Source organism: Clarias gariepinus, chromosome 26, assembly GCF_024256425.1.
Source record: "Clarias gariepinus isolate MV-2021 ecotype Netherlands chromosome 26, CGAR_prim_01v2, whole genome shotgun sequence".
Lineage (NCBI taxonomy): Eukaryota > Metazoa > Chordata > Actinopteri > Siluriformes > Clariidae > Clarias > Clarias gariepinus.
Genome location: NC_071125.1, coordinates 20,960,658 through 20,986,684, shown reverse-complemented (window position 1 = coordinate 20,986,684; position 26,027 = coordinate 20,960,658). Strand labels below are relative to the sequence as shown.

The window sequence follows — 26,027 nt, the reverse complement described above, 5'->3', positions numbered from 1 at the left end:
ATTGTTTTTGGTAACCTTGAGCGCGTCAGAAAATGAACGCAAACGTTTATTTAAAGTCTGCTTGCTGTTTTCCCGACGCGTTCATAATCATTAGTCTACTTCTGCCGGTGCACTCTGGAAAACTTTATGCATGCGGCTGAGCGCTGATTAAAACTATGGAGTAAATTAAAGAGTAGAATCACGATTCTGAAGTCCTGAGCCCAAACCTCATTTAAATTAAATTAACAAATACTATAAGTAAAAAAAAAACAATAGCCCACGTTTAGAAACCGTTTATAAATTCTTTCCGACATGAGTTGGTTCGGTGTTATGAGCAGAGCGCCGGGAGATTTCCTGAAGCTCAGAAATCACTGGGCATTTTTTCTAAATAGCCGCTATCTTTAATAACTTATGGAGGTTTTGAGCTGTATACACACGCATTCCTGCCTAAACAACTCTTAAAACTACACCTGTGACACAATAACAGTAATATTTCAAACATTCTGCAGGCTGATATTTGGAGAAAGGAAAGAATAATGAATAAACCAGTTGTTGGGTCAAAATAACCCAACCAGGTGTTCATTTGTAAACTACATCTCATATGAGCCAACATGAGCAACCCAACAATGTGTTTAAAGTACCTGAAATAATCCAGAACTTAAATAACAATAAACAGATACAGAGATACGCTGTATAACGGTCACTGTTGTATTTACGGCAACGAGCGAAAATGTCACTTTGCGCCACCTGGCGGCCATTTTACGAATTACTTTGAAATGCAACTAATTTATTTTGGCCGCTGACGTTTTTACGCGGCGGTGAGCGCGACGGTAATAACCATTCCGATTGATCAACTACTGTAACTGCCATGGTTAAGCAATGCTTAACCATGTTTAGCTAAAAGCCATGCCTAGCTGATTGCCATGTCTTTAGCCCTTGTCCTGTCCCTCTCTTGGTCTCTCGTTTCGTCTTTACGTGTCTCCCGTCCTCTCTAGTGTCTCCCGTCCTCTCTAGTGTCTCCCGTCCTCTCTAGTGTCTCCCGTCCTCTCTAGTGTCTCCCGTCCTCTCTAGTGTCCAGTTTCAGCTCCACGCCTCGTTTGTGTCTTGTTACGTTTGTCCCCCTGCCTGTGTCTCGTCACAGGACGTGTTTTGTGTAACCCCCTGCCTGTGTCTCGCCACAGGACGTGTTTTGTGTAACCCCCTGCCTGTGTCTCGCCACAGGACGTGTTTTGTGTAACCCCCTGCCTGTGTCTCGCCACAGGACGTGTTTTGTGTAACCCCCTGCCTGTGTCTCGCCACAGGACGTGTTTTGTGTCTCCTCCTGCCTGTGTCTCGCCACAGGACGTGTTTTGTGTCTCCTCCTGCCTGTGTCTCGCCACAGGACGTGTTTCGTGTAACCCCCTGCCTGTGTCTCGCCACAGGACGTGTTTTGTGTCTCCTCCTGCCTGTGTCTCGCCACAGGACGTGTTTCGTGTAACCCCCTGCCTGTGTCTCGTCACAGGACGTGTTTCGTGTTTCCTCCTGCCTGTGTCTCGTCACAGGACGTGTGTTTGTTCCCCTGTCTGTGTCTTGCCAGAGAGCCCCTGTTAGCACAAAGTTATGTATGGTTTAAGTTTGTTTGTTCCTTTGTTTGTATCTTTATTTATACTTTGTTTAACCTTTATTAAAGACTCTTTTTTTGGTTAACACCACCCCTCTGCCTCTATGCCTGCTCCTTCCGCCCACGGCGTGCAACACCTTGCCACAACACCCCAATCATGACAACTACACCATTAAATGCATACAGCTGATGAGAGATAGAGGCCATTTTTAAGGTCGCCAGGTCAGGATGTAGAAACACCAGTTTTAGTGAAACAGGAAGTATTTACACTTCAGTGTAACAAAATGTCGGTGATGAATGAGCTTTTTACAAAAATTACAAAAGGAAATACAGTATATACCAACATTTCATTCATGAGTATTTTCAGTAAAGTGCAACACAGCTGTTTTTTTGTAACGTTAAAAGGTTTTTCAAGATTTTTCATTCTTTAAATGAAAGTGAAGATTTTTTCATAACCTTTATTTAACCCATCTTTATCAAGGTTGCCATTAATTTTGCCGCTAAGGAAGATTCTGTCAGAGAGAACGTGATTACTAGTGCTGTGAGTCGCAGGAAAACTTTTGATTGTATTACATTTTTAGGCCCTCAATAGCACCACCTATATGTTAATTATTGTTTTAAGCAGCTATAGTATCTCACAAAAGTGAGTACTCCCTTCTAATTTCAGCAAACATTTTAGTATATCTTCTCAAAAGACAATACTATAGAAATGAAACCTGGATATATTTTAGAGTAGTCAATGTGCAGCTTGTATAACAGGATATATTTAATGTCCCCTAACAATAACTTAACATTATTGTCCAAATAGGTGGCAACAAAAGTGAGTACACCCTAAGTAATAACAGCTGTACATTGTTTAAACATACAAAGTCACATGTCTTATTTATCATGTGTTTGTCCGCTTGATAGATTGACCATACAACATCGTGTATCTTACAGTATATTAGAGCATTTGGTGCTTTGAGTACAATGCGGTGACGCCCTCGTGAGTACCAAGAAAATTATCTCTTGTCTACAGTAAAGCATGGTGGTGGAAGCAGCAAGTTTGGGCCTGCATGAGTGCTGCTGGTACTGTGGGTGTGTGGTTCATTTGGGGAAAACATGGATTCATGGATGTACTGTAATGTACTGTGACATTCTAAAGCAGAACATGATAGCCTCCCTTAAAAACCAGGGCCAAACGGCCCCAAACACACCACCAAGGTGACAACTGCATTGCTGCGTCAGCTGAAGGTGAAGGTGATTAAGTGGCCAAGCTTGTCCCCAGACCTGAACCTTCGGCAAGTGGAAGGTGGCGAAGTGCCACGTGTCTAACATCCTGCAGCTCTGTGATATCATTATGGTGCAGTGGTGGTCCTATCAAGCTGGCAAACACATAAATATGATAAATAGTGATAAATAGTGTCTTTGCATGTTTAAACAATGTACAGCTGTTATCACTTAGGATGTACAGTACTTACTGTTGTTGCCAATAATGGCTGTATGTTGAGTTTTCGTTGGAGGACAGTAAATCTATACTGTTATACAAGGTGCACATTGACTACTCTAAAATATATCCAAGTTTTATTTCTATAATGTTGTCCTTTGAGAAGATGTACTAAAATGTTTGCTGAAATTAGAGGGGTGTACTCTCTTTTGTGAGATACAGTATATTTCTAAAAGTAATTAATGCTGAACCGCTGCGTGACTTAAATGTCATGTCTAGTTCATAACTTTTTTTTCTTTTGTCTTCTGCTATACACACTCCAGTGACAGTATTGCACCAACCACACATTCAGTCAAAAAAAGAATTAGAAGATGCAATAATCTCCAAAAACTAGAAAAAGTACCTTTTGGAAGATGCAAACAGATTGTATTTTCTGCAGAAGCCGTGATCTTTTAAAAATGTTAGTAGGTTTACTTAAATAATTAAAAAATGTGAATTTATCCTGAATTTGTATTTTTTTTTTTTAAAGGTCACCTTGAGAAGTTACTACGCTAAAAAAAATTCACTGTGAGCTCACCATTCTGCATGCTGGTGAAAGGTAGCGTGTACTGCCCAATGAAATCCTTATGTAACACAGTATCATGATCCATCACCAGGAAGCGCACTAAGGCCAAATCTGGCACCCGAACGGTGAACTCGAAGTTTTCATGCCACATCGGATTGAAGCCTGAAGACAGAAAACATGAAGTTATACTTCATGAATAAATGCAACGTATGCAATAAAGTATAAAACGTATCTCAGTGTAGATTTGCTAATCATGCTTGCCATTATTATTGATGTAGGATGTCTGGGCACTAGTTTGGTCCGCCGGCACTCCAAAGATTTCCACTCTGACATAGGGGTCCACTATGGACTTTAGTTTGGGAAGTTGCTGTGCTGAGATGACCTAAGAGGAAACAGAACAGGGTTCCCAGTTTATATTGACCTAGAAGTCAAATGTTCCCCACTTTAAGACACATAATTCTGAACATTGGAAACATTTAGTGGAAGCTTGCTTGGATCGCTGCTCATGAATTGTAAGATTGCTTTTCTTGTTAGTAATATAGCCATGTAGCTACAGTGAAAAACTTTGGAGAACGGCACTAAAGTTTAAAAAAAAAATTTTTTTTTAATTTTACTAAGACACAGCATTTGCTGAACAAAACAGGCAGTAGAAGGAATAGCATAATAAAATGGTATATATAATACCAATATATATATATATATATATATATATATATATATATATATATATGTATATATATATATATAAAGTATTTACTTAGCCACCAACTGTGCAAGTTCTCCCACTTTAAAAGATGAGAGATGCCTGTAATTTTCATCATAGGTACATTGAGGTACTGTACCTCAACTTGAGAGACAAAAGAAGAAAAAAGAAATCCAGAGTATCACATTGTTCTGGTTCTCACAGACCTGTAACTTCTTCTTTAAAATGCTCCTCTGTCCTCCACTCGGTACCTGTGTTAATGGCTTCTGTTATCAGTATAAAAGACACCTGTCCACAAACTCAAACAGTCACACTTTAAACTCCACTATGTCCAAGACCAAAGAGCTGTCAAAGGCCACCAGAAACAAAATTGTAGACCTGCACCAGGCTGGGAAGACTGAATGTGCAATAGGTAAGCAGCTTGGTGTGAAGAATTCAACTGTGGGAGCACTTATTAGAAAATGGAAGACATACAAGACCACTGATAATCTCACTTGATCTTGGGCTCCACCCAAGATCTCATCCCGTGGGGTCAAATAGATCACAAGAAATGTAAGCAAAAATCTTAGAACCACACAGGGGGACCTAGTGAATGACCTGCAGAGAGCTGGGACCAAAGTAACATTTACATTTAGGCATTTGGCAGACACTCTTTCCAGAGCAACTTACATTTTTATTTCATTACACATCTGAGCAGTTGAGGGTTAAGGGCCTTGCTCAAGGGCCCAACAGTGGCGACTTGGTCCGAACCGTAGTCCAATGCCTTAACCACTGAGCTACCCCTGGCCTAGTAACAAAGGCTACCATCAGTAACACACTGCGCCGCCAGGGACTCAAATCTTGCAGTGCCAGTTGTGTCCCCCTGCTTAAGCCAGTACATGTCCAGGCCCGTCTGAAGTTTGTTAGAGAGCATTTGAGTGATTCAAAAGTGGATTGGGAGAATGTCATATGGTCTGATGAAACCAAAATAGAACTTTTTGGTAAAAACATAACTTGTCGTGTTTGGAGGGAAAAGAATGCTGAGTTGCATCCAAAGAACACCACACCTACTGTGAAGCATGGGGGTGGAAACATCATGCTTTGGGACTGTTTTTCTGCAAAGGGACCAGGACGACTGATCCGTGTAAAGGAAAGAATGAATGGGGCCATGTGTCGTGAGATTTTGAGTAAAAACCTTCCATCAGCAAGGGCATTAATAATGAAATGTGGCTGGGTCTTTCATCATGACAATGATCCCAAACACACCACCCGGGCAACGAAGGAGTGGCTTCGTAAGAAGCATTTTAAGGTCCTGGAGTGGCCTAGTGGCTCCAGATCTCAACCCCATAGAAAATCTTTGGAGGGAGTTGAAAGTCTGTGTTGCCCAGCGAGAGCCCCAAGACATCACTGATCTAGAAGAGATCTGCATGGAGAAACGGGCCAAAATACCAGCAAAAGTGTGTGAAAACCTTGTGAAGACTTTTGACCTTTGTCATTGCCAACAAACGGCATATAACAATGTATTGAGATGAAATTTTGTTATTGACCAAATACTTATTTTACACCATAATTTGCAAATACATTCTTGACAAATCCTACAATGTAAATTTCTGGGGGTTTTTTCCCCTTATTTTGTCTCTCATAGTTGAGGTATACCTATGATAAAAATTACAGGTCTCTCTCATCTTTATAAGTGGGAGAACTTGCACAATTGGTGGCTGACTGAATACTTTTACCCCACTGTATATTATATATTGATTATGTACTGTAAATAAAACTAATAAAGACCATGACTTGGAGGATCTTCTTCTTGAACCAGAGTCCGTTAGAGTGATTGTTGGGGTCAAACTGAGAATCTGGGTTTCTCATGAACTCAGGCTTCAGGATGTAGCCGGTCTTTCCATTAGGCAGGAATCGGCCTTGGTTCAAATCCATCTCTTCTCCACCAGTTTGGAAGTTCAGAGCCACTGTGCAAACAGGCAAAAATATATACATATAAAATCTATAGTATAAAATTTATTTTTGTCAATGCGGTCGGTACCAATTAGATTAATTTTTCAAGCCTAGCAACCCATCTGTTAACAATTTAAAATTCGTAAGGACATGAAAATTACTCTACAGTGAATTTTGACATGAGGCAGTAATGAAGCGTTATCGACATTTTTTAAAAGTAAGCTGTTTTGGAATTTACTGACATTATACTGAGCCCTAAAAAATTTGATAACGAAACCGTACTTTCGCTACTGATATATGGCGAAATTAAAATGACGCTATTGACTATTATAAACTTTTACAAGGGTGTTAACAATATCATAACAACCTCATATCGTCCCATTAATGACTGACCTATAGACACTGGTGGAATGGTACATTCCCATAGTCCCACCTCTTACATACACAGGTATACTACGGCCGGAGTGCACCAGCATGAGGCCACGCCCCTTTGTTCTCTTTAAGTGAAGAAAAATATTAATCAGGTTAACACCCATTTACTGTACAGCTGCATAAGGCATCAATCACAGGCAAAAGAAGAGATAATAATTAGAACCATCATAATAGTGTTAAACAGATTGACAAAATAATAAAATAAATTCAAATGCGTCAAAATATAAATATTTGCGTTGGGTTTCATATTGTAGCACTACTAATATTATAACAAACATGATTAAGGAAAAATCGCACAAAAAAGAGACAGAATCACAAACAAAAATGCAACACAATCCCAAATTTTTTTCTTCTTTTCTTTTCCCCTTCTTTTTTCAATTCTTCCTTGACTCATGATGTCATAATGAATTTGCACCGGTGTGGATTTGGTTGCAATGGTGGAATGGTGTAACACCAAATACATGCCTGGTGTCTGAATTTTGACTCAGCTGTCATGCTAATGATGGTAACAAGTAATAAAAGTTTACGGCTAAATCACTACATGTCTTTCAGTGTTGTAAAACAAACATGCTTCTGTCAGGGGAATGGGGATCGTCTGCTGTGAAGATGGATCCAGGTGCAGGTGTAGGTGCAGGTTGCGAGCTTCTTCAGATCTCCTGTGGTGCTGCAGTAATGAGAGCGGAGGCATTGGAGCAGAGCCGTGGGATCCGTAGCGATGTAGCAGCGCCAAGACGTGAGGCTAAGCCGTAGCAGCAGCATTAGATCAGAGCCGTGAAACCCATCCGTGATGTAACAGTGCAGAGACGTTAAACTGAGCCATGGTCGTAACATTTCCAGTTTGGAGGGATAGATAACGAAACCTAGGAACGTGGTGGAAGTTTTATGGAACTTACACTTCTCTGCTTTAACGAAGAATTTGTTCTCTAAGAGCCTTTGCAAAACTTGGCAAACATGGTGCCTGTGCTCCTCCAGACCTCGAGAAAAAATTAAAATGTCGTCCAACCACACAAACATTCACAAAGGAATTCAAGAAGTTGCGGAGGACGTTGTTAATGAGGGCCTGGAATACGGCAGGGGCGTTGGTCAATCTGAACAGAACCACCAAATATTCATAGTGCCCAGTAGGGGTGCTGAAAGTTTTCCACTCATCGCCCTTCCGGATGTGGAGGAGGTGATAAGCATTTCATAGGTCGAGTTTGGTGAAGATATCTGCTCCCTGGAGAAGTTCAAAGGCAGTGCCCATGAGCAGTAACGGGTATCGATTCCTGTCGGTTATCTTGGGGCCCATATTTCTCTCGTTAAGCCCTCTGTAATCAATGCATGGACGAAGGGACCCGTCTTTTTGTCCTGACAAAGAAAAACCCCGCCTCAGTGGGTAAGGAGGATGGATGATTAATTCTATTGGCGAGGGACTCTGTGATGTATTTATTCATGGCCTCCCTTTCTTGCCAAGCCAGAGAGTAAAATCTGCTTTTTGGAGGGGAGATGCCCGGGAGGAGATCAAAGGGACAGTCATATGGTCGGTGCGGCAGAAGTATCATGGCTCAGGTCTTGTTAAAGGTCTGTCTAAGATCGTAGTATTCAGTGGGAACATTGGAGATGTCCGGGGTTTCATCGGGCATGACTGGAATAGGAGATAGAGTAAGCGCTGAGTGAAAGCATGTCATGAAACATGAAGGACTCAAACCCGTGATGACGTGCTTATTCCAGTTGATCTGGTTTTGAGATCGACTGGAACAAGCACAACCTCAAGAGCCTCAGACAAACGCTCCAGAAAAACATCCGCTAGGGCTCTGTTGTTCCACCCACTAGAGGCGGCTAGGGTATGGAACTCGATGGCATAGTCGTAGGCGGAGGGGGATCCCTGATGAAGTTCCGGCCTCCCTGCCAATGCGAGAACAGTCAAAAACCCTTTTCATTTCCTTGGAGATGACCTTAAAGTTCTCACAGCATGGTGAGCACATGAGCTTCCCAGAGGGCCGTGCTCCACTCCCTGGCACTACCGGTAAGGAGCGTGATTACATAGGCCACCTGAGAACATTCTGACGAAAAGATGGAAGCTTAAAGCTTAAAAATCAGTGAGCATAGTGAGGAATGACTCAACCTGTCCAAACCTGCTGGGTCCATGGTGATGGCCAGATTATTCTGTTAGAGGAACGGGGATCGTGGGCTGTGTAGATGAAGCCAGGGGCGTGGGAAAGGAAATGCCAAAAGTGAGAGTGGTCTTAGAACAGCGGGAGTGAGCAGAGAGCGGGACAGCTTCACTATAGTGGTCTCTTGAATTACTACAGAACCCTTAAGTCTCAGCAGAAAACACCAGGGATCACAGAGACACTGTATATATTTTAAATTCTGATAAATGAAATGCAGTTAAATGTCACCGAGTTGGCAGCCCACGTTCCACATCATCACAGGATTGTAGTTGGACGAGACTGCCCGGGAGCCTGCAGGGTAAATTCTGCTCAGCTTCTCCATGTTGTGGTGGATGAATCCGGTTGCTGAAATGCAAAAAATCAGCAGATTGTTTAAGAAATTAAATTATATTTAAAAGTTATTACAAGTTATATTAAATTAAAAGTTACAAGTTACAAATACTGGAGTTACCAAAACAGAATAAAATCAATATTGTATGATGCTAACATGACATGTCTGATTTAGAGTAAGTCTAAAAGGGTATACAGTGAAACCTCGGATTGTGAGTAACGCGGTTTGCAAGTGTTCCGCAAGATAAGCAAAGATTTTTAATAAATTTTGACTTGAAAAACAAGCAAGTCTTGGTTTACGAGCACTGAGTATAAGGTATCACGCATGCGCTTCTTGTTTTGATGCCGAGCGTCACTTGATCACAGCTAAACCAATGTTTTTTCTCTCTCTGCGTGCGTAATTTGCCACTGGCACGGTGTAAAATTACGAGCGCTATGTGCGGCCTGTTAGTTAAGAAGGCTGCGTTTCGATCAGTAAGTAGTTTCTGAAAAGTAGACTGCACAGGGAGCAGGAAGCACACTTTAAAGTACACTGCGGCACGAACAGCAGCAATCGGCTCTCCACTGCTCTTCCTGTGATATCCCGGATGTAAAGACCTTTTAGCGACTTGAATTTTATTACCTGAATTTTTGCAACCGAAATTTTGTCTACCTGAATTTGTAAGATTGAAAAATAATGAAGATTGTATTTTTAACGCTTGAAAATATTTTTGAACTGCAATTTAGTAACTTTAATATTTTCGCATTAAATTTTAAATGCTTGGATTACATTTTCACTTGAAATATACAAACACAATAAATTGCAGTGGCAAAAATTTCAAACATTGTAAATGCTCTATGTATTTTTTTCAATTCAGATTAAATTGCAATGCAGAAAAATTTAAACATTTTTGTTGCAACACGTTTTTTTCAGTTCATGTAATTCAACCTGCTATTTTGCTTTGAAGAATTTTGCCACTAATATACTTCCATAGTGCGCGCACACACATAACGACAGACCCAAACACACACGGCGCCTGCGCGCATAAACGGAAACACTTATCTGTTGGGATTTATTTTTACTTTTTTTAAAGGTAAAGTGCAGGTTAATTCGTTTTATTTTTACTTTATGTTTTGTGTTAATTATTTTTATGCATTTATTTTTTGGGCTGTGGAACAAATAATTTGAGTTTCCATTATTTCTTATGGAAAAATTTTATTTGGTTTACGAGTGTTTTGGAATATGAGCCCGCTTCCGGAGCGAATGATGCTCGTAATCCAAGCCCGCTGTAAAAAAAAATTTGCTGTAAAATTTGCTAAAATTTTGATGAATAAATGCACAGGTCCTGGTTTATATACTGTACACCACATCAACCAAACTACCTGTAGTTTCTGCCAGATGCTTGGCTTTGCTTTCTTTGAAGGAGGACATCTCATAGCAGGCCTGTTTATCATGTGAATCCTCGAAGCTGGTAAACTCGACACTCTCGCAGTAGATCACCAGGTCAGATAGCTCTTTAGCAAGCTTGATCTTTTTTTTAAACGAATAAAAAGTAAACATTTTATATAAAACTATATGTTAAAAATAAATGCAATGGATTGCTACTGAAATGAAATATAAGAGAGCATAGGAATAGTGATTAATAACCTAAAAAAAGCTTAGCTTCTTTACACGCATAACTGATCTGTTGCCTTTTTATAAACAGGTTCATCTTCAACAAAAAATGTTGGAGACGCACCTTAGGGTCCTTAGGTTTGGCGTCCTGTTCTCCTTCTGGTTTGGCTTCGGCGGCTTCGTCTTCTTCAGATACGGTGCCCACGTCCTCCGTGTTGTTGTTGTTAAATGCTGCTTCCAGCTTGTTAAGGCGTTTGCCTTTGATCAAGATCTTTCTCTTTAATTCCTGCAGGCAAAAACATTTTAACAATTCTTTAATGCTATTAAAGTTTTGTTTTCCAGGCTATTATTTGTACACACTACAGAATCCTTATACACTATACACTCATTTTATAATGATACCTGAAAGCACACTGGAGAATTTTGGTATATGGCACTTTACTTCTCATAGTAATAGAAGATCAGGTGCATGGGTTTCTCCGAGTATCAGTACTTTTTATATAAACAGCGTTTTCTAACATCAGTGCGAGAGGGTAATTAAATATCGCTGACCTCAGGTGAAGGCAAGCGGGTGGGAACCTCTGTCCCCAGAGGACGTGTGAGAAGAGCATCACCCAGGATTTCCGTCATGTGGTAAGCCATAACTTTCTGCTGTTCCACTGAGCAGTGGTTCTCCAGAGACAGGATTACTGGATACTCGGACGTCTGCCAGAAAAAAAAAAGAAATGAAACACCTTTGATTAAATACTCTTGCTTGTATATATGAAGCTTGGTAGCTACTTGATGGATGTCACTGTGGCTTATCTGTATATAACTCTGACACCTTAACATTATGAAAGCATACAAAAGATACTTCTCAATATACAGTGCATAGTCAAATCCCCAGTGTTTATTTAACACTTTATGGAGAGTAAAACTGGTTGACCATGAAAGGTAGGAAACTCTAGCTGATAGCAGCATTTAGCTCTTCTGCGTTGTTTGTCTGGTGTCTCGCAGCTTCCTCTTTACAATACCCTATAGATTCTCTATGGACTTTAGGGTGAGTGAGTTCCCTGGCTAATCAAGCACATGGTCCTTAAACCAGGTATTAATACTTTTGGCAGTGTGGGCAGGTTTCAGGTCCTGCTATAAAATAAAATCATCACCTCTGTAAAGCTGTAGACGGTAAACAGCTGCTCTGATCTTGGACCTGATAGAACACAGGGGACCAACACCAGCAGATGACATGTCTCCCCAAACCACCACTGACTGTGCAACCTTTACACTGGACCTCGAGCAACTTGGATTCTCTGCCTATCTTCTCTTCCTCCAGACTCTGGGACCTTGATTTCAAAATGAAATGCAAAATTTACTTTCATCTGGAAAGAGGACTTTGGCCTACTGAGCAACAGTCCAGTCCTTTTTGCCGCATTGCTAAAGTAATTCATGTAAAGGGAGTCCCAAAGAAGTATTGGGTGCTGTACGCGTTCATACTTTTCAGTAGTCCAACAGTAATAATAATAATAATAATAATAATTATAATCCAGAAAAATCACATTGAATTTTTAAAGAATTTATTTGCAAATTATGGTGGAAGATAAGTATTTGGTCACCTACAAACAAGCAAGATTTCTGGTTCTCACAGACCCGTAACCTCTTCTTTAAGAGGCTCCTCTGTCCTCCACTCGGTACCTGTATTAATAGCTTCTGTTATCAGTATAAAAGACACCTGTCCACAACCTCAAACAGTCACGCACCAAACTACTGTACACTATAGCCAAAAGCAAAGAGCTGTCAAAGGACACCAAAAACAAAATTGTAGACCTGCACCAGGCTGGTAGATAAGCAGAAATCAACTGTGGGAGCAAATATTAGAAAATGGAAGACATACAAGACCACTGATAATCTCCCTCAAACTGGGGCTCCACGCAAGATCTCTCCCAGATCACAAGAACTGTAAGCAAAAATCCCAGAACTACACGGTGGGACCTAGTGAATGACCTGCAGAGAGCTGGGACCAAAGTAACAAAGGCTACCATCAGTAACACACTGCACCGCCAGGGACTCAAATCCTGCAGCACCAGACGTGTCCCCCTGCTTAAGCCAGTACATGTCCAGGCCCGTCTGAAGTTTACTAGAGAGCATTTGGATGATCCAGAAGTGGATTGAGAGAATGTCATATGGTCAGATGAAACCAAAATAGAACCTTGTGTTTGGAGGAGAAAGAATGCTGAGTTGCATCCAAAGAACACCAAACCTACTGTAAAGCATGGGGGTGGAAACATCATGCTTTGGGGCTGTTTTTCTGCAAAGGGACCAGGACGACTGATCCGTGTAAAGGAAAGAATGAATGGGGCCATGTATCATGAGATTTTGAGTGAAAACCTTCTTTCATCAGCAAGGGCATTGAAGATGAAACGTGGCTGGGTCTTTCAGCATGACAATGATCCCAAACATATCGCCCGTGCAACGAAGGAGTGGCTTCGTAAGAAGCATTTGAAGGTCCTGGAGTGGCCTAGCCAGTCTGCAGATCTCAAAATCATAGAAAATCTTTGGAGGGAGTTAAAAGTCCGGATTTTTTTCCCCTTATTTTGTCTCTGATAGTTGAGGTATACCTCTGATGAAATTTACAGGCCTCTCTCATCTTTTTAAGTGGGAGAACTTGCACAATTGGTGGCTGACTAAATACTTTTTTGCCCTACTGTAAATTTTGGTACAGCCCTCTTTAAAAAATCATGTAGGTAGATAAGAACTAAAGATCAATTTTGAGGTATTCAGTTTTACTTACATTATTCAAACAATAATGTTTCTTAGTTTTGTTTCCTTCTTTAATGATCAACTAGTCCTACTCTTCATACAGTATTTAACAATTTTTAATTAAATCTGTAATGCCATGAGATTTTTTCAGTCCACTAATTATACCCAGCCTCATGGAGACACATACTGTATACCGTGCTAGTTTTTTCCTGTTGGACTCTATCCGTTTGTAGAGTGAATTTGAGAATCAATTCACTCACTCATCGCCTTACTTATTCCACTTTATCCTGTGTACAGGGGCCTGGGGCCTTTCACTAAAGACTAAAGGGCATGAAGTGGGGTACACTCTGCACGAGGTGCTATTTGATTGCAGGGCACACATGCATACACACACACACACACACACACACACACACACACACACCATTCCTGAAACAACAACTGCATTGTAAATTCCTTTTCACTACTGGGAGCATGCCATGCTGGAGCCCTGCCCCATCGGCAAAGCATTTGAGATGCACGAGTTTCAGTACTGTATATTTTGGCACATACCATATAATAAGGAAATCAGTGTTTCTTTACAGTGTGTCTTCACTTACTTTAAAAGCATTCTGCCTGATGGCCTTGATGACGTCTTCAAAGAGCACCTTAGATGTCAGGGTGTGTCCGTGATGGATGATCGGATTTCCGTCGGGTCCGTCCCAGCAGTCCAGCTCCACGCATCGGCAGCTCTTTAACAGCGCTCTAAAAAAATGTCCATGAAAAAACAGAGTCAGAAGAGCAGTCTCTGTGGAATGTGCCATTTTGAATCTGAATGGGTTGGGACCATTAAGGCTGTTCTGTGAGAGATGAAGAGACAGTTGGTTGAAAACTGTCCTTTTAAGAATTTTGAAAATAAAATAGAGAAGCAACACCGGGCGATAGTTGCTGACTTCTGCTAGATCCAGGCAGGGTTTCTTGAGGATGGGAATAACTGCCTTATTAAAGGAATATGACCATGGAATGTCTGATGATGCTTGTGGTAAAAGGAAAGGAGGTCTTGTGAGATGGTCTGGAGCATTGTGGAAGGGATTGGGTCTAATGAACAGGTGGTGGGATTGGATGACGAGATGTTCTGCTGAATCTCATCAGATGACAAGTTGAAGATTTCTGCTCGGGGGGTGAGAAGGAGGGTCTGTATTCTGGTGTAGGAGTTGGGTTGGGAGCAAAAGACTGGTGGATTGCTGCAATTTTCCGGTTGTCGAATGTGGCATCAGCCATCAGCCACAGTCATCAGCTGTTAGAGAGGATGGGGAAGAAGGAGCCGGTGGGTTGAGTAGTGAAGGGAAGATCAGGATCATGTGCAGTGGCTTCCAGATTTTTCCCTGTAGAAGGCAGTTTTGTGACTTCACATGAGAATTTGAAGAGAAGAGTCTGGTAAGAGAAAAGATCTGCATCGAGCTGCGATTTCTTCCATTTTCTTTCTGCAGTTCTTTATTCTCTCATGTTGTTGTGCAATACATACAGTAGGATAGCCAAGGAGCAGAAGGTTTTCATCTGTTAGCTTTGGTCAAATCATAGTACATTTCATATGGTCTGTTTTCTGGTAGTGATTTTAGTAATAAAAGTGGTGCGTGTTACTTTGCCTTCCCCGGGACCACTTTAGAGAACCAGCAATAGTTTGAATTCAAGAAGATCCTGAGCTTTCCAATGACAGGAAACAGCACGTGAGGCTCGGAGGAGTTACTTTTAGCACACAAATACTGAAGTCAGCACTGGTGCTCTGCAAGGATGTGTCCTCTCCCCCTTACTATTTTCCTCCACACTTTGTATGTAAAAATACTAAATCAGAGTTAATACTTTTTTTGTACTTGTATGTTTCTGGTCAAACATGATGTTCATCTCCAGTTGGATCCACCATTTTGAATTTATAATACAATGTGTAACAGTTAATAATAATAATAATAATAATATTAATAATAAAGACAGCATCAATACGACAATACAAAAATATCTGGGAGACACCACCCCGCATGCTGATTTAGATATGATGTAATTTGATATTGTTCAATTAATAGAAACCTTTTATCATTAAAATTATAGAAGCAGTAAAAATGTTTTGGTGCATTTTGACCATAAAACCACCCTGCCTTTAATAACTTCAAAGATCAGACATTCCACATGCTCTTATTGAGTCTCAGTTAATTACCTTACTGGAAGTCTCCTGTAAATGTCAAACAGTTTTAGGCCTTCATTCATTTAGGTCTTCATTATCATAAGTTCCAGGTTGACTTAAACGCCCTTTCTATAAATACATTTTAATTCAATAAATAAAGCCTTCATTAGCGAGTGAGAAGATGTGAGATCTTACTTGATGTAGGCCTCGGTACTGCTTGGCCCTTTGAGCTGATCTTCCATCAGGTAGGTGTTATGAGATGAGGAGATGAAGTAATGATTGAGTGGTTGCGTCATATCCTGGTAAATGTTAATGTGGTCGGGGTTAAGGATCAAACCTTCCGTAGCGTTCGAGTATATCAGGAAACCGTCTTTGGTCATGCGTTCATTCTGCTTGGCTGAATGATAAGAAAGAAAAGGAATTTGATTCCAGTTTAAGGACAAAACAAAATGTGGAACAGTTAAAAGTGTCCGAAAACTTTCCACTGGCATTAGGGTTTGGTTGGAAGCAAAAAAATCTATGGACTCTCCTGATTTTTATTTTTTTTCTATATTGTATTGCACTTTTACTTATGCTCTGTAAATTCTCCATAACGGCTCTAATCTGAGGTGCTGTTTGTTAATTGGTGATTTCTGAGGCTGGTAACTCTAAATAACCTTCTCCTACGAGCAGAGGTGCATTTTGGTCTTGCTTTCCTGGGATCATCTTTACAAGAGCCAGTTTTATTATGGTGCTTGATGGGTTTTGCAAATGCACTTGACAATACTGTTCTTGCAGGAACTGTTCCAGAAAAGCTGACAAGGTTGTTGTAGTTGTTGTTATTTAATTACCTAATGCCATCTGTGTTATTTCATAGGTTTGAAAAAATCCAGTATTGTTCTAAAAAATAAATCCAAACTTACATATAGTTCAATCAAAGTCACATCGCAGCAGCCACTTAGAGTATATATATATATATATATATATATATATATATATATATATATATATATATACACACACACTGTATACACAGAGGAATGCCCTGGCAGATGTGTTGAGGCTCTTACCTGTAACATCTGGCTCATATTTGTCTATAAGCTTCCGCGCATACTCCACTGACACGTTTTCCTTTTGCTCCTTCTGCAGGAAATGTTGCAGATCTCCTGCACTCATCTGACCACCGGTTACAGCGTACTTCTCATAGATGGCGTTGATTTCCAAACGCTGCGTTAGCAGGTCAATGAATCTCTTAATCTCTGCTCCCTCCAGAGTTCCTGACTTTGATGTGTCACATTCCTATAAAAATAAAATCAATCCATAAATAAAAAGATTACAATATAACAATAGTTTAAAAGGAACTGATACGTTTGAAAGGGCAGGTGAGTTTTTGATGTCAATGCAGCGTGTTAAATCTGTGTTTTGATGTAAATATCTGTGATGTGTTTAGTAATTCTGGTGCTAATTTGTTGCTCGATGCTGTATTATTCCTGCAGTATTACACTTCAAATGAGGGAAATGTGTGGTGTTTAAAAAAAAATAAAAATTAAATGTCAGTGTAGAAATAGTGTCAACTTTTGGAGAAAATGCTGACTCTCTTGACATAGAGATGAAGCCAGGTGAACAGCATTATGGGTAACGTATAGTACAGTGCAAATAGACCAACATGGGTGTGTGGGCGTGGCTGGTTTATCATGTGTTCTTCCTTACATACATCATGCTGGAATGTTGATAAAGCACTCCAAACGTACTAATCTAGTGTAATCTAATGTTTTAATGTTAGAATGACTTCCATACATGTGGCATACACCATGATATTAATTAACAATCAACTTGCAATATTAACAAGTTCGGATATGTTTATGACTGGAATATGTGCAGCGATGAAGAGAAGGAAGAGAAAAGAGAAGGAGAAAAGTCCTGTGTACATGACATGTTGACTTAAGTGCCTGATCTCATAAGACTAACAGCAGTGGGTTCTGTTTAGTTTATTATGAATATAATAAGTAAGAAGTAAGTTCACAGTAATATGACCAAGTTGTAGTTAAAAATATCACAGTTCAAAGCCTTTTTTTTAAGATTTAAAACAAATTTTGAGAGCATCTATACTATAATATTGTTAGTATTTACACATCGTTCATATACAGTATTCGTCACGAGCATGGCATGTCCTGCAGACGGAAACTACAATCAAAATACGGGTATGTGAAATAAACAGGCGAAGGATTAAATATCAAATATTAAAAATCAGTTATGAGAGTAAAACGCACTTATCCTGGTGTTTCATTGTTACTTGGATTCCATCAAGGTAGACATTTTGAAACCTGTGAAACATGTGAGACTCTGGCCTCCCAGGAACTGTCCAGTCTGTACAGTCCCCACAGACATCGCTTAAAGAGTCTTAACACAGTACTGTGCTCAAATCCTGTTTTGTCTGGAACACTTCTTGTAGAAGCCTTGGTATAAAACTGGCTACGAGGATACAGAGCTTTTACTTGGCACCAAGTGAACGAGCAGAAAGTACTTTTATATCATATTGAGTGTTTGTAAGTGATGTCAGATGTTGTTGATCACTGATCATGTGATTTGGGGTGTAAGTCTTGGTAATGGTAGTTTCATTGCATCCATGTTTGTGTCTTGTGTGCTTAGACAGTATACAGAACTCACCATGTTCATGATAAGTACTGTGCAAAAAAATTGTCACACAATTTTAAAAAATTTAAAATAAAAAAAAAGTAAGTAAGTTTGATTTAGCACAGGTCCAGTAAAAAGTTTTCAAAATCATATATCTAATGTTTCTTACATCAAACAACTTAGCAACATGCGCGTCATCCATCTCGATGTTGATCTTGTGCAGGAAGCTCATCACCTCCGTCAGGGTCATCATGTTGTCACCGTTTTTGTCCGCCTTCTTCATACAGCTGATGATCCAGCTTTGACTCTGATGTAAGGCCAATTTTAGACAAGAGTTCACAGAAGTAAAAGTAAGTTTACAGATACGTCATGACAGTTAATGGAATAATGGTAATAACCCTACACCTTTTTCACACTCCAGATTTTTCAGGATTTTCTGTACAGTATTATGAATCAATCTCTCTTAAAGGATACTGTTCACTTTTCTGTTGTGAACTGAGGTTCTCCATGTTGGCGATGACCTTCTCCAGTCCCATCACCCACCTCTGAGCGTCCGCTTTGCTGCTCGCCACCAGGTCGAGGTTCTTGCGTTTGCCTTTGAAGATGATGGAGAAGCAGTGTTCCTCCAGCGTGGCGTCTGTGTACTTCTGCAGGCCTTCGGTTTGCCGGCCACTACGGATCGACTCGATGTCATCGATGGAAACTGTGGAGAAGAAATATAGGAAATATATTTCATGAAAATATAAGACGTAAGCTATTTTTAATCCCATGAAAGTATTCCGGTAAGTTATTGTACACTTTGGATCATTTGTCATTTTCAATAGTACCTTCTACAATAAATAAATAAGTAAATAAATAAAGGTAAAAAAAAAAATAATAATTCTTTACCCCTTTACTACATTTTGTTTGTTCCAAAAGAATTTTTTTTTTTTAACAAAATTGCCACGTGGAAGGCCCAGGATCAATTCCCACCCAATTCCCAAAAACCAGCCACTGGACTTAGCAAACCTGAATGTTGAAAATTGTGGCCCCTGGAATATTTATTGATTTATTTTTAATATTTAGACAGAATTTATTCATAACTCATACATCAATTTTAACTCTAAAACCAAGCAAATCTGAGAAAAATGTGACTTAGTGTCTATAAATTATTTATGCATAAAGGGGTTAACAAGGAGAGAGTGTTCATGTAATGCTCGCTTTACCATTTAATGATAATATTTGTGCTGCGGTGCTTCTGGGAAATTAATCCTAGTTTCATAAACTAGTTTTAAAATCTATACATTTGTTTTAAAGAGGTCCTATTATCCTTTTTCAAATATTTTCTTTTATGCAGTGTCATGTAGCTGTATGTGAACATAAACTATCTGCACTATCTGTGATGCTGACAGTGCACGATGAATGGAGTTTTTGTCTATTAAATAAAAGAGTCGGCTCACATTCGCCTAAACGAGTCGTTAGCAAATCTATTTTTACTCTGTTACGGATCCACGTCACTCCGTAACATATTTTCTTACAATTAACGTTACCACACTCGTTACTGTTAATGTGACCGAGCATTCATGCCGGGTTCGCTTAAACACTTTGTAATATAAAAAAAACCAATAAAAACGAGAGCACACAAAATCCTTTTTAAGTGTTTATTCTCCACCATTCACCAAAACTGAACTTAACACTCGCGAACTTGGCAGGAAAGAGCGGCAGGGGGGAGGAGGAGTAGTAATGGTGGAACAGCACTGCCGTTATTTGTTTGGACGAGAGAAGGAGAGATTGTTGTGGATCATTTTCTTTCGAAGATTTTTTAACCGGATTATCTTTGACCGGACATATTTCCCGGACTTCTCACCCTCCGTCATCGGCCTCCCAGACTTCATTAACCCCGGTGAGACCGAACCATACTCGGTATACTCGGATAACACACATACAATAAACACGGACTTCGGACATTTTCCACTCACTTGCGTTCACACACACATACCGTTTATTATATATAGTTAGTAAATATTGTTTATATCTTTGTTTGGTTGTGGTGCACCTTTTCGTTTACTTTATTTAGTTTTGTATAATAAATGTTTGCTTTATCTACTTGTTTGTGTTTGTCCTTTTTGCTCACCGGCCTTTTAACGCAACACCGACACAAAGATAAAAGACCTCTCGATTTTTGTAGCCACAGATAATATAAAATCAGCTGGTCGTTACACGGTAAAACCGACGCCACCTTTTCTATGTATTGACGGGTCTCCAGAGCCGTCGTTCAGTTATGGTCATGGGCGTTTCGTTTTCCGACACACGCTGCAGCGGTAGACCAATCATAAATCACTGCGCCATCTGACCAATCACAGCAGTGAGGGCTCATGGAAAGGAGGGGTTTAGACAGACTGAATCTTCGAACTGCTTCACACGAGTTGTTTACGAATCATTTAGAAATAGGGTAAAATTAAATCTATTTATAAAGAAAACAAAAGTGTTTTTTGACCTTGCATACATGTTAACCTGTTTTAAGAGACTCATTAAGCAATATTAGCAACCTTTAAAATGGCATAATAGGACCCCTTTAATTATTATGTTTTTGTGGGTAGCCGCATGGTGGCATAGTGATTAGTATTGCCTCCTCGCAATGGATGAGTGTGTAAAGTAAGTGGTTAATATGTAGCTTTGAAACGGTGACACAGCCAACAGTGTCGGAAATAATTAATCAAAAATAGCTCTTACAGCACAACAGATCAAGGAGGTATGGGCATCATCCACGGCACACGCAATAAAAAAAATTAACATTTTATATATTTATATTAAATTATTTGACTGAAGAACAGTTTTTTTTAGATTCTTTGTCATAAGCAGTGCTTCATAACTTCAATAACATGCCGTGTCCCCGTTTGTCACATTCCCCAGGTGTCTGTGAAGGGAAATGATAGGTGGCATTGATGCTTTCACAAACTGCCTCCACTCAGGTTTTATCTTTAGATGTAAAAGTAGGGCAGACTTTTGCTTTAGTTATTTCTTTACATAAAGTTCTTACTTTTATGTTCTAGTCTAAACCAACGATATTTCATGAATATTTTATATTTTAATGGACTTTGAGCATGATTCCTACGCAGGCCTTTTTGTAAAGTTCAAGATGATAAATAATCTTTTTTTTTTTTTGTAAATATATATACTGTATAAAAAATGTTCATTGATTCCCCCGGACATTCTCCTCTATCTCCTTTAGTGCACGAATGGGGAAATTCTATTTGGGACTATTTGAAGCATAGAACTTTTTATGATAGCCCAAGTAAGAAAAAAAAAAAAAGCATGCCAAGTACAGTATATTAAATCCTAGCATGCCAAACATACTTAAGTGTACTTGTAACCAGACTAATGACTAGTATACTTAAAGTTCGCTTATTTAAAACAAGTATTTTGTACTTAGATCATTTAAGTTGTGAGGGACTGCTATTTGGGTCTGTCTGTGAGCTCACGCATGCAGAAGGTTTGGATAAGCCCTTTCCTCTGATTGTCTTATGCCATTTCCCCACATTGCATGCAAGAAGCAGTTGGCTGGTGTCACATGTCCTGGAGGAAGCGTGCAATAGTCTTTGCCCTCCCTGGTGGGTTGAATCAGGGAGAAAATCGGCCTCACAAAAGAAATCACGTCTACTTTATAACAAGTTAAACAGTGGGGTAGTTTTTGGGAGTGTGAAAGCCTTAAGCTATCTATACAGCCCTCCTTGTTGAGCACCACTTTTACAGTACTGTATATATCCTATTCCATTTCCTGTTTAAAAACAATAAATAAAGTGGTTGTGCTTACAGGTGTTGTCTCTTATGAAGCTCTCTTGCCTCATGGTTCGGCCGTCCTCCATCAGCCTGTAGAAGCTCTTCTTTTTCCATTTGTTGGATTTCACCGCGGTTAGCTCACCTCCCTTAGTCAGGAACTGCACGAGTGCATCACCCTCCAGACCTGAGTTACACACACACACACACACACACATATTAAACCAGCCTTAAAAATCTATACAATGTGTGATAGTGAGCACTTCTGCTTTGCTGAGATAAACCATCCCACCTCACAGGTGTGCCACATCAAGATGCTGATCTAACATCATGAGTAGTGCACAGGTGTACCTTATACTGCCCACAATAAAAGGCCACCCTGGAATGTGCAGTTTTTTGCTTTATTGGGGGTCTGGGGACCGGTCAGTATCTGGTGTGACCACCATTTGCCTCATGCAGTGCAACACATCTTCTTTGCATAGAGTTTATCAGATTGTCAATTGTGGCCTGTGGAATGTTGGTCCACTCCTCTTCAATGGCTGTGCTAAGTTGTTGGATATTAGCGGGAACTGGTACACACTGTCGTATACGCCGGTCAAGCACATCCCAAACATGCTCAACGGGTGACATGTCCAGGTGAGTATGCTGGCCATGCAAGAACTGGGACATTTTCAGCTTCCAAGAACTGTACAGATCCTTGCAACATGGGGCCGTGCATCATCTTGCTGAAACATGAGGTGATGTTCATGGATGTATGGCACAACAATGGGCCTCAGGATCTCATCACGGTATCTCTGTGCATTCAAAATACTGTGGCGTGGGCGGGGCGGCGGCTGACGACCAGCATGCCTTGCGGGAATGTCGGTGTGTTCACCATATTGGGGAAAGGTGTTTGGGTTGGTGGCTTCGGCCCTGTTTGTGTGTGTGGGGGTGTGACGTGTGAAATGTGCTCCAGTTCAAACTAGTGCTGAATTGGATGTAGGCTTCTGAGTGAAAGTGCTGCTCATGCCATACCTGCTGTGTGCTAATAAAGTACTCCCAGCCATTGCATTGGGCAGCAAATAAGCTCACTTGTCTCTCCACCATCCTTCCCGGCGTAAAAACGCTACAATACCATCAATAAAATGTACCTGTGTTCTTCGTCCATAACAGATGCCTGCCCATACCATAACCCCACCACCACCATGGGCCACTCCATCCACAACATTGACCTCAGCAAAGCTCTCACCCACACGACGCCACACACGCTGTCTGCCATCTGCCCTGAACAATGTAAACCGAGATTCATCCGTGAAGAGAACACCTCTCCAACGTGCCAGACGCCATCGAATGTGAGCATTTGCCCACTCAAGTCTGTTACGGCGACGAGCTGGAGTCAGGTCAAGACCCCGATGAGGACGACGAGCATGCAGTTGAGCTTCCCTGAGACGATTTCTGACAGTTTGTGCAGAAATTGTTTGGTTAGGCAAACCAATTGTTTCAGCAGCTGTCCGGGTGGCTGGTCTCAGACGATCTTGGAGGTGAACCTGCTGGATGTGGAGGTCCTGGGCTGGTGTGGTTACACATGGTCTGCGTTTGTGAGGCCGGTTGGATGTACTGCCATATTCTCTGAAACGCCTTTGGAGACGGCTTATGGTGGAGAAATGAACATTCAATGCACGAGCAACAGATCTGGTTGACATTCCTGCTGTCAGCATGCCAATTGCACGCTCCCTCAATGCTTGTGGCATCTGTGGCATTTTGCTGTGAGACAAAACTGCACATTCCAGGGTGGCCTTTTATTGTGGGCAGTATAAGGTACACCTGTGCACTACTCATGATGTTAGATCAGCATCTTGATGTGGCACACCTGTGAGGTGGGATGGATTATCTCAGCAAAGCAGAAGTGCTCACTATCACACATGTAGACTGATGAACAATGTTTGAGAGAAATGGTAATATTGTGTATCTGGAATGAATTTTAGATCTTTAAGTCCATCTCATGAAAAACCGGAGCAGAAACAAAGGTGTTGCGTTTATATTTTTGTTGAGTGTATTTTTATTTTATTTTATTTTATTTTTTATCACTTGGATTAATCATTCATTCTGTCAGCACTACCTGTGCTACCACTACCGTAGACAACCATACAAGGGTAATTGTTACTAAGCCTGCCCTGGGTGCACTAATTTCCTTGCATGTTGCCCTCACACAGATTCCTGCAGCTAAGCTTGGATGTACATTTACATTCCAATAAAGGTTACTGATGACACGCCTCTGAAGTTTGACTTTTTGCACCATTAAAATACTTATAGGCAACTAGTTATCATATCTTCTTCTCCATGAAACATGTTAATGCTCAGTAGTACACATATATGGTTCTTTAATGTATTTGCATTGTACTAAAATGCATTCTTTTTTAATTGCCATATACAGTATCACAAATCACTATGGCTGTTAAAAAATACAACAAAAAAACAACAACACATTTTTCCCTTTTTATGAGGTGTTAGTGCAGTATATAGGCCCGTGGCACAGCCTAAGCTTTTATCCTTAATGCTTTTTCCCCCTTACGTTACTTTTACTTTTATATTATAAGTAGTTTTGAAACCAGTACTTTTACACTTTTACTTGAGTAAAAAGCTTGAGTTGATACTTCAACTTCTAAAGAAGTCTTTTTAAACCCTAGTATCTACACTTCTACCCAAGTATGGAATGTAAATACATTTGACACCACTGTACACTATAACATGTTTTAAAACAAAAACATTACATCAGTAATTATGATGCAAATTTTAGTTCAACAGGTTTAATTTGCACAAGGTTACAAAAAAAAACAGTACTGTACTATAGTTTGTGTTCAACAAAACGGCAGGTTGTCTCACAAACCCACTAAATATAATGTATAAGTCCATATGAATAAGTACATTTACATTTAACTGAAACTATACTGAGACTATAGAATAATAAAATTTGTATTTTAATGTATAGAATATAGAGTATGTATGGAAAGGAAATCAAATTTCACATCATTTATACCCAAAAATGACATTCATACATGTTTTCTCCTATATAACAACATGGAATGAGTGTCCTTTTAAAATTATGATTAAAAAAACTTCTTTCATGTAAAGCCCTAATGTATAATACCATACCTACAGTATATGCTTTTAAAACAAGTTGAGAATTAAGGCAATACATAATTCAGCATTGTTGACAGTTCAACATATTAAATGACATCATCAGAATCAGCCACTCACTCTCGCATTCAGGGATAAAGAAGTCTTAACTGTACATATTTAAATCTCATCCTTTCACTTTTCCTTCAACATAAGCAAGAGCTTCTCGCACCCGAGTTCCTCTGGGACCCTTTATCACTTACCGTGTTTGCCGAGATTTCCATCAATCTCCATTGCTTGTTCCAGCAATTCCCATTAAACACAGCTTGGGCAACCAAGTTAAAACACGAGTCAGAATGAGTGCTAATCCACACCCAGCACCACACCAGTTTTTCAGGTCTTCCTTTCCATTTTCAGCGCCGGCCCGTCCGACAGGCAATACAGGCGGTCCCCAAGGGCCCTGTGCACATTATTAAATGCATTTCTTTCTCACTGCAATAGAACGTCCATACATAAACATACTGTTGTACTGGCAACACAAGGGCCCTCAAACATGATACAATTCACAACAACGGTGAACAAAAAAAATTACCTATCATATTAAATAAAAAAGGATAGCCCTGTATAATTAATACATGACAAATTGCTAAAAATGACATTAAATACAAAATAAAAGCATAAAAGATTTGAAACATACACAGAAGCACCATATTGCAAGACTAATTTGCATAACACCGCCTGTGATATACTGGGAGAACTGGAGTGCCGTAATGATCATAATATTCATGCGTATAGATTCCACTATATCTCTTTAAATTGCTCACAAAAATGTCTTAAAAATGTCCCGATTTAGATCTGTCCTTACCATTTTTGATATTATGTCATTGCTTATTAGGCAGTTGCATCATCAAAAAAAAACCTGCTCTATCACACTGACCCTGTTTTTTTTCTAAGCAA

The 26,027-nt window shown here is 40.0% G+C and overlaps 1 protein-coding gene across 1 annotated transcript in view; it reads right to left on the bottom strand.

Moving 5' to 3' along the window:
- The window catches only part of LOC128514196 (1-phosphatidylinositol 4,5-bisphosphate phosphodiesterase delta-1-like), a 32,940-nt gene extending 7,524 nt beyond the window's left edge, over positions 1-25,416 (bottom strand). The window contains exons 1-14 of the mRNA XM_053487931.1: positions 25,334-25,416; positions 22,012-22,161; positions 18,693-18,921; positions 18,388-18,517; positions 16,655-16,883; positions 15,801-16,002; positions 14,050-14,194; positions 11,267-11,419; positions 10,839-11,000; positions 10,483-10,630; positions 9,019-9,135; positions 6,041-6,219; positions 3,832-3,952; positions 3,583-3,732 (exon numbers count right to left, since the gene is read on the bottom strand). Of these exons, the coding sequence (XP_053343906.1) occupies positions 3,583-3,732; positions 3,832-3,952; positions 6,041-6,219; positions 9,019-9,135; positions 10,483-10,630; positions 10,839-11,000; positions 11,267-11,419; positions 14,050-14,194; positions 15,801-16,002; positions 16,655-16,883; positions 18,388-18,517; positions 18,693-18,921; positions 22,012-22,161; positions 25,334-25,364 (2,146 nt within the window). The 5' untranslated portion in view covers positions 25,365-25,416. The remainder of the gene's footprint in view (positions 1-3,582; positions 3,733-3,831; positions 3,953-6,040; positions 6,220-9,018; positions 9,136-10,482; positions 10,631-10,838; positions 11,001-11,266; positions 11,420-14,049; positions 14,195-15,800; positions 16,003-16,654; positions 16,884-18,387; positions 18,518-18,692; positions 18,922-22,011; positions 22,162-25,333) is intronic.
- Between the last annotated feature and the right edge of the window lie 611 nt (positions 25,417-26,027).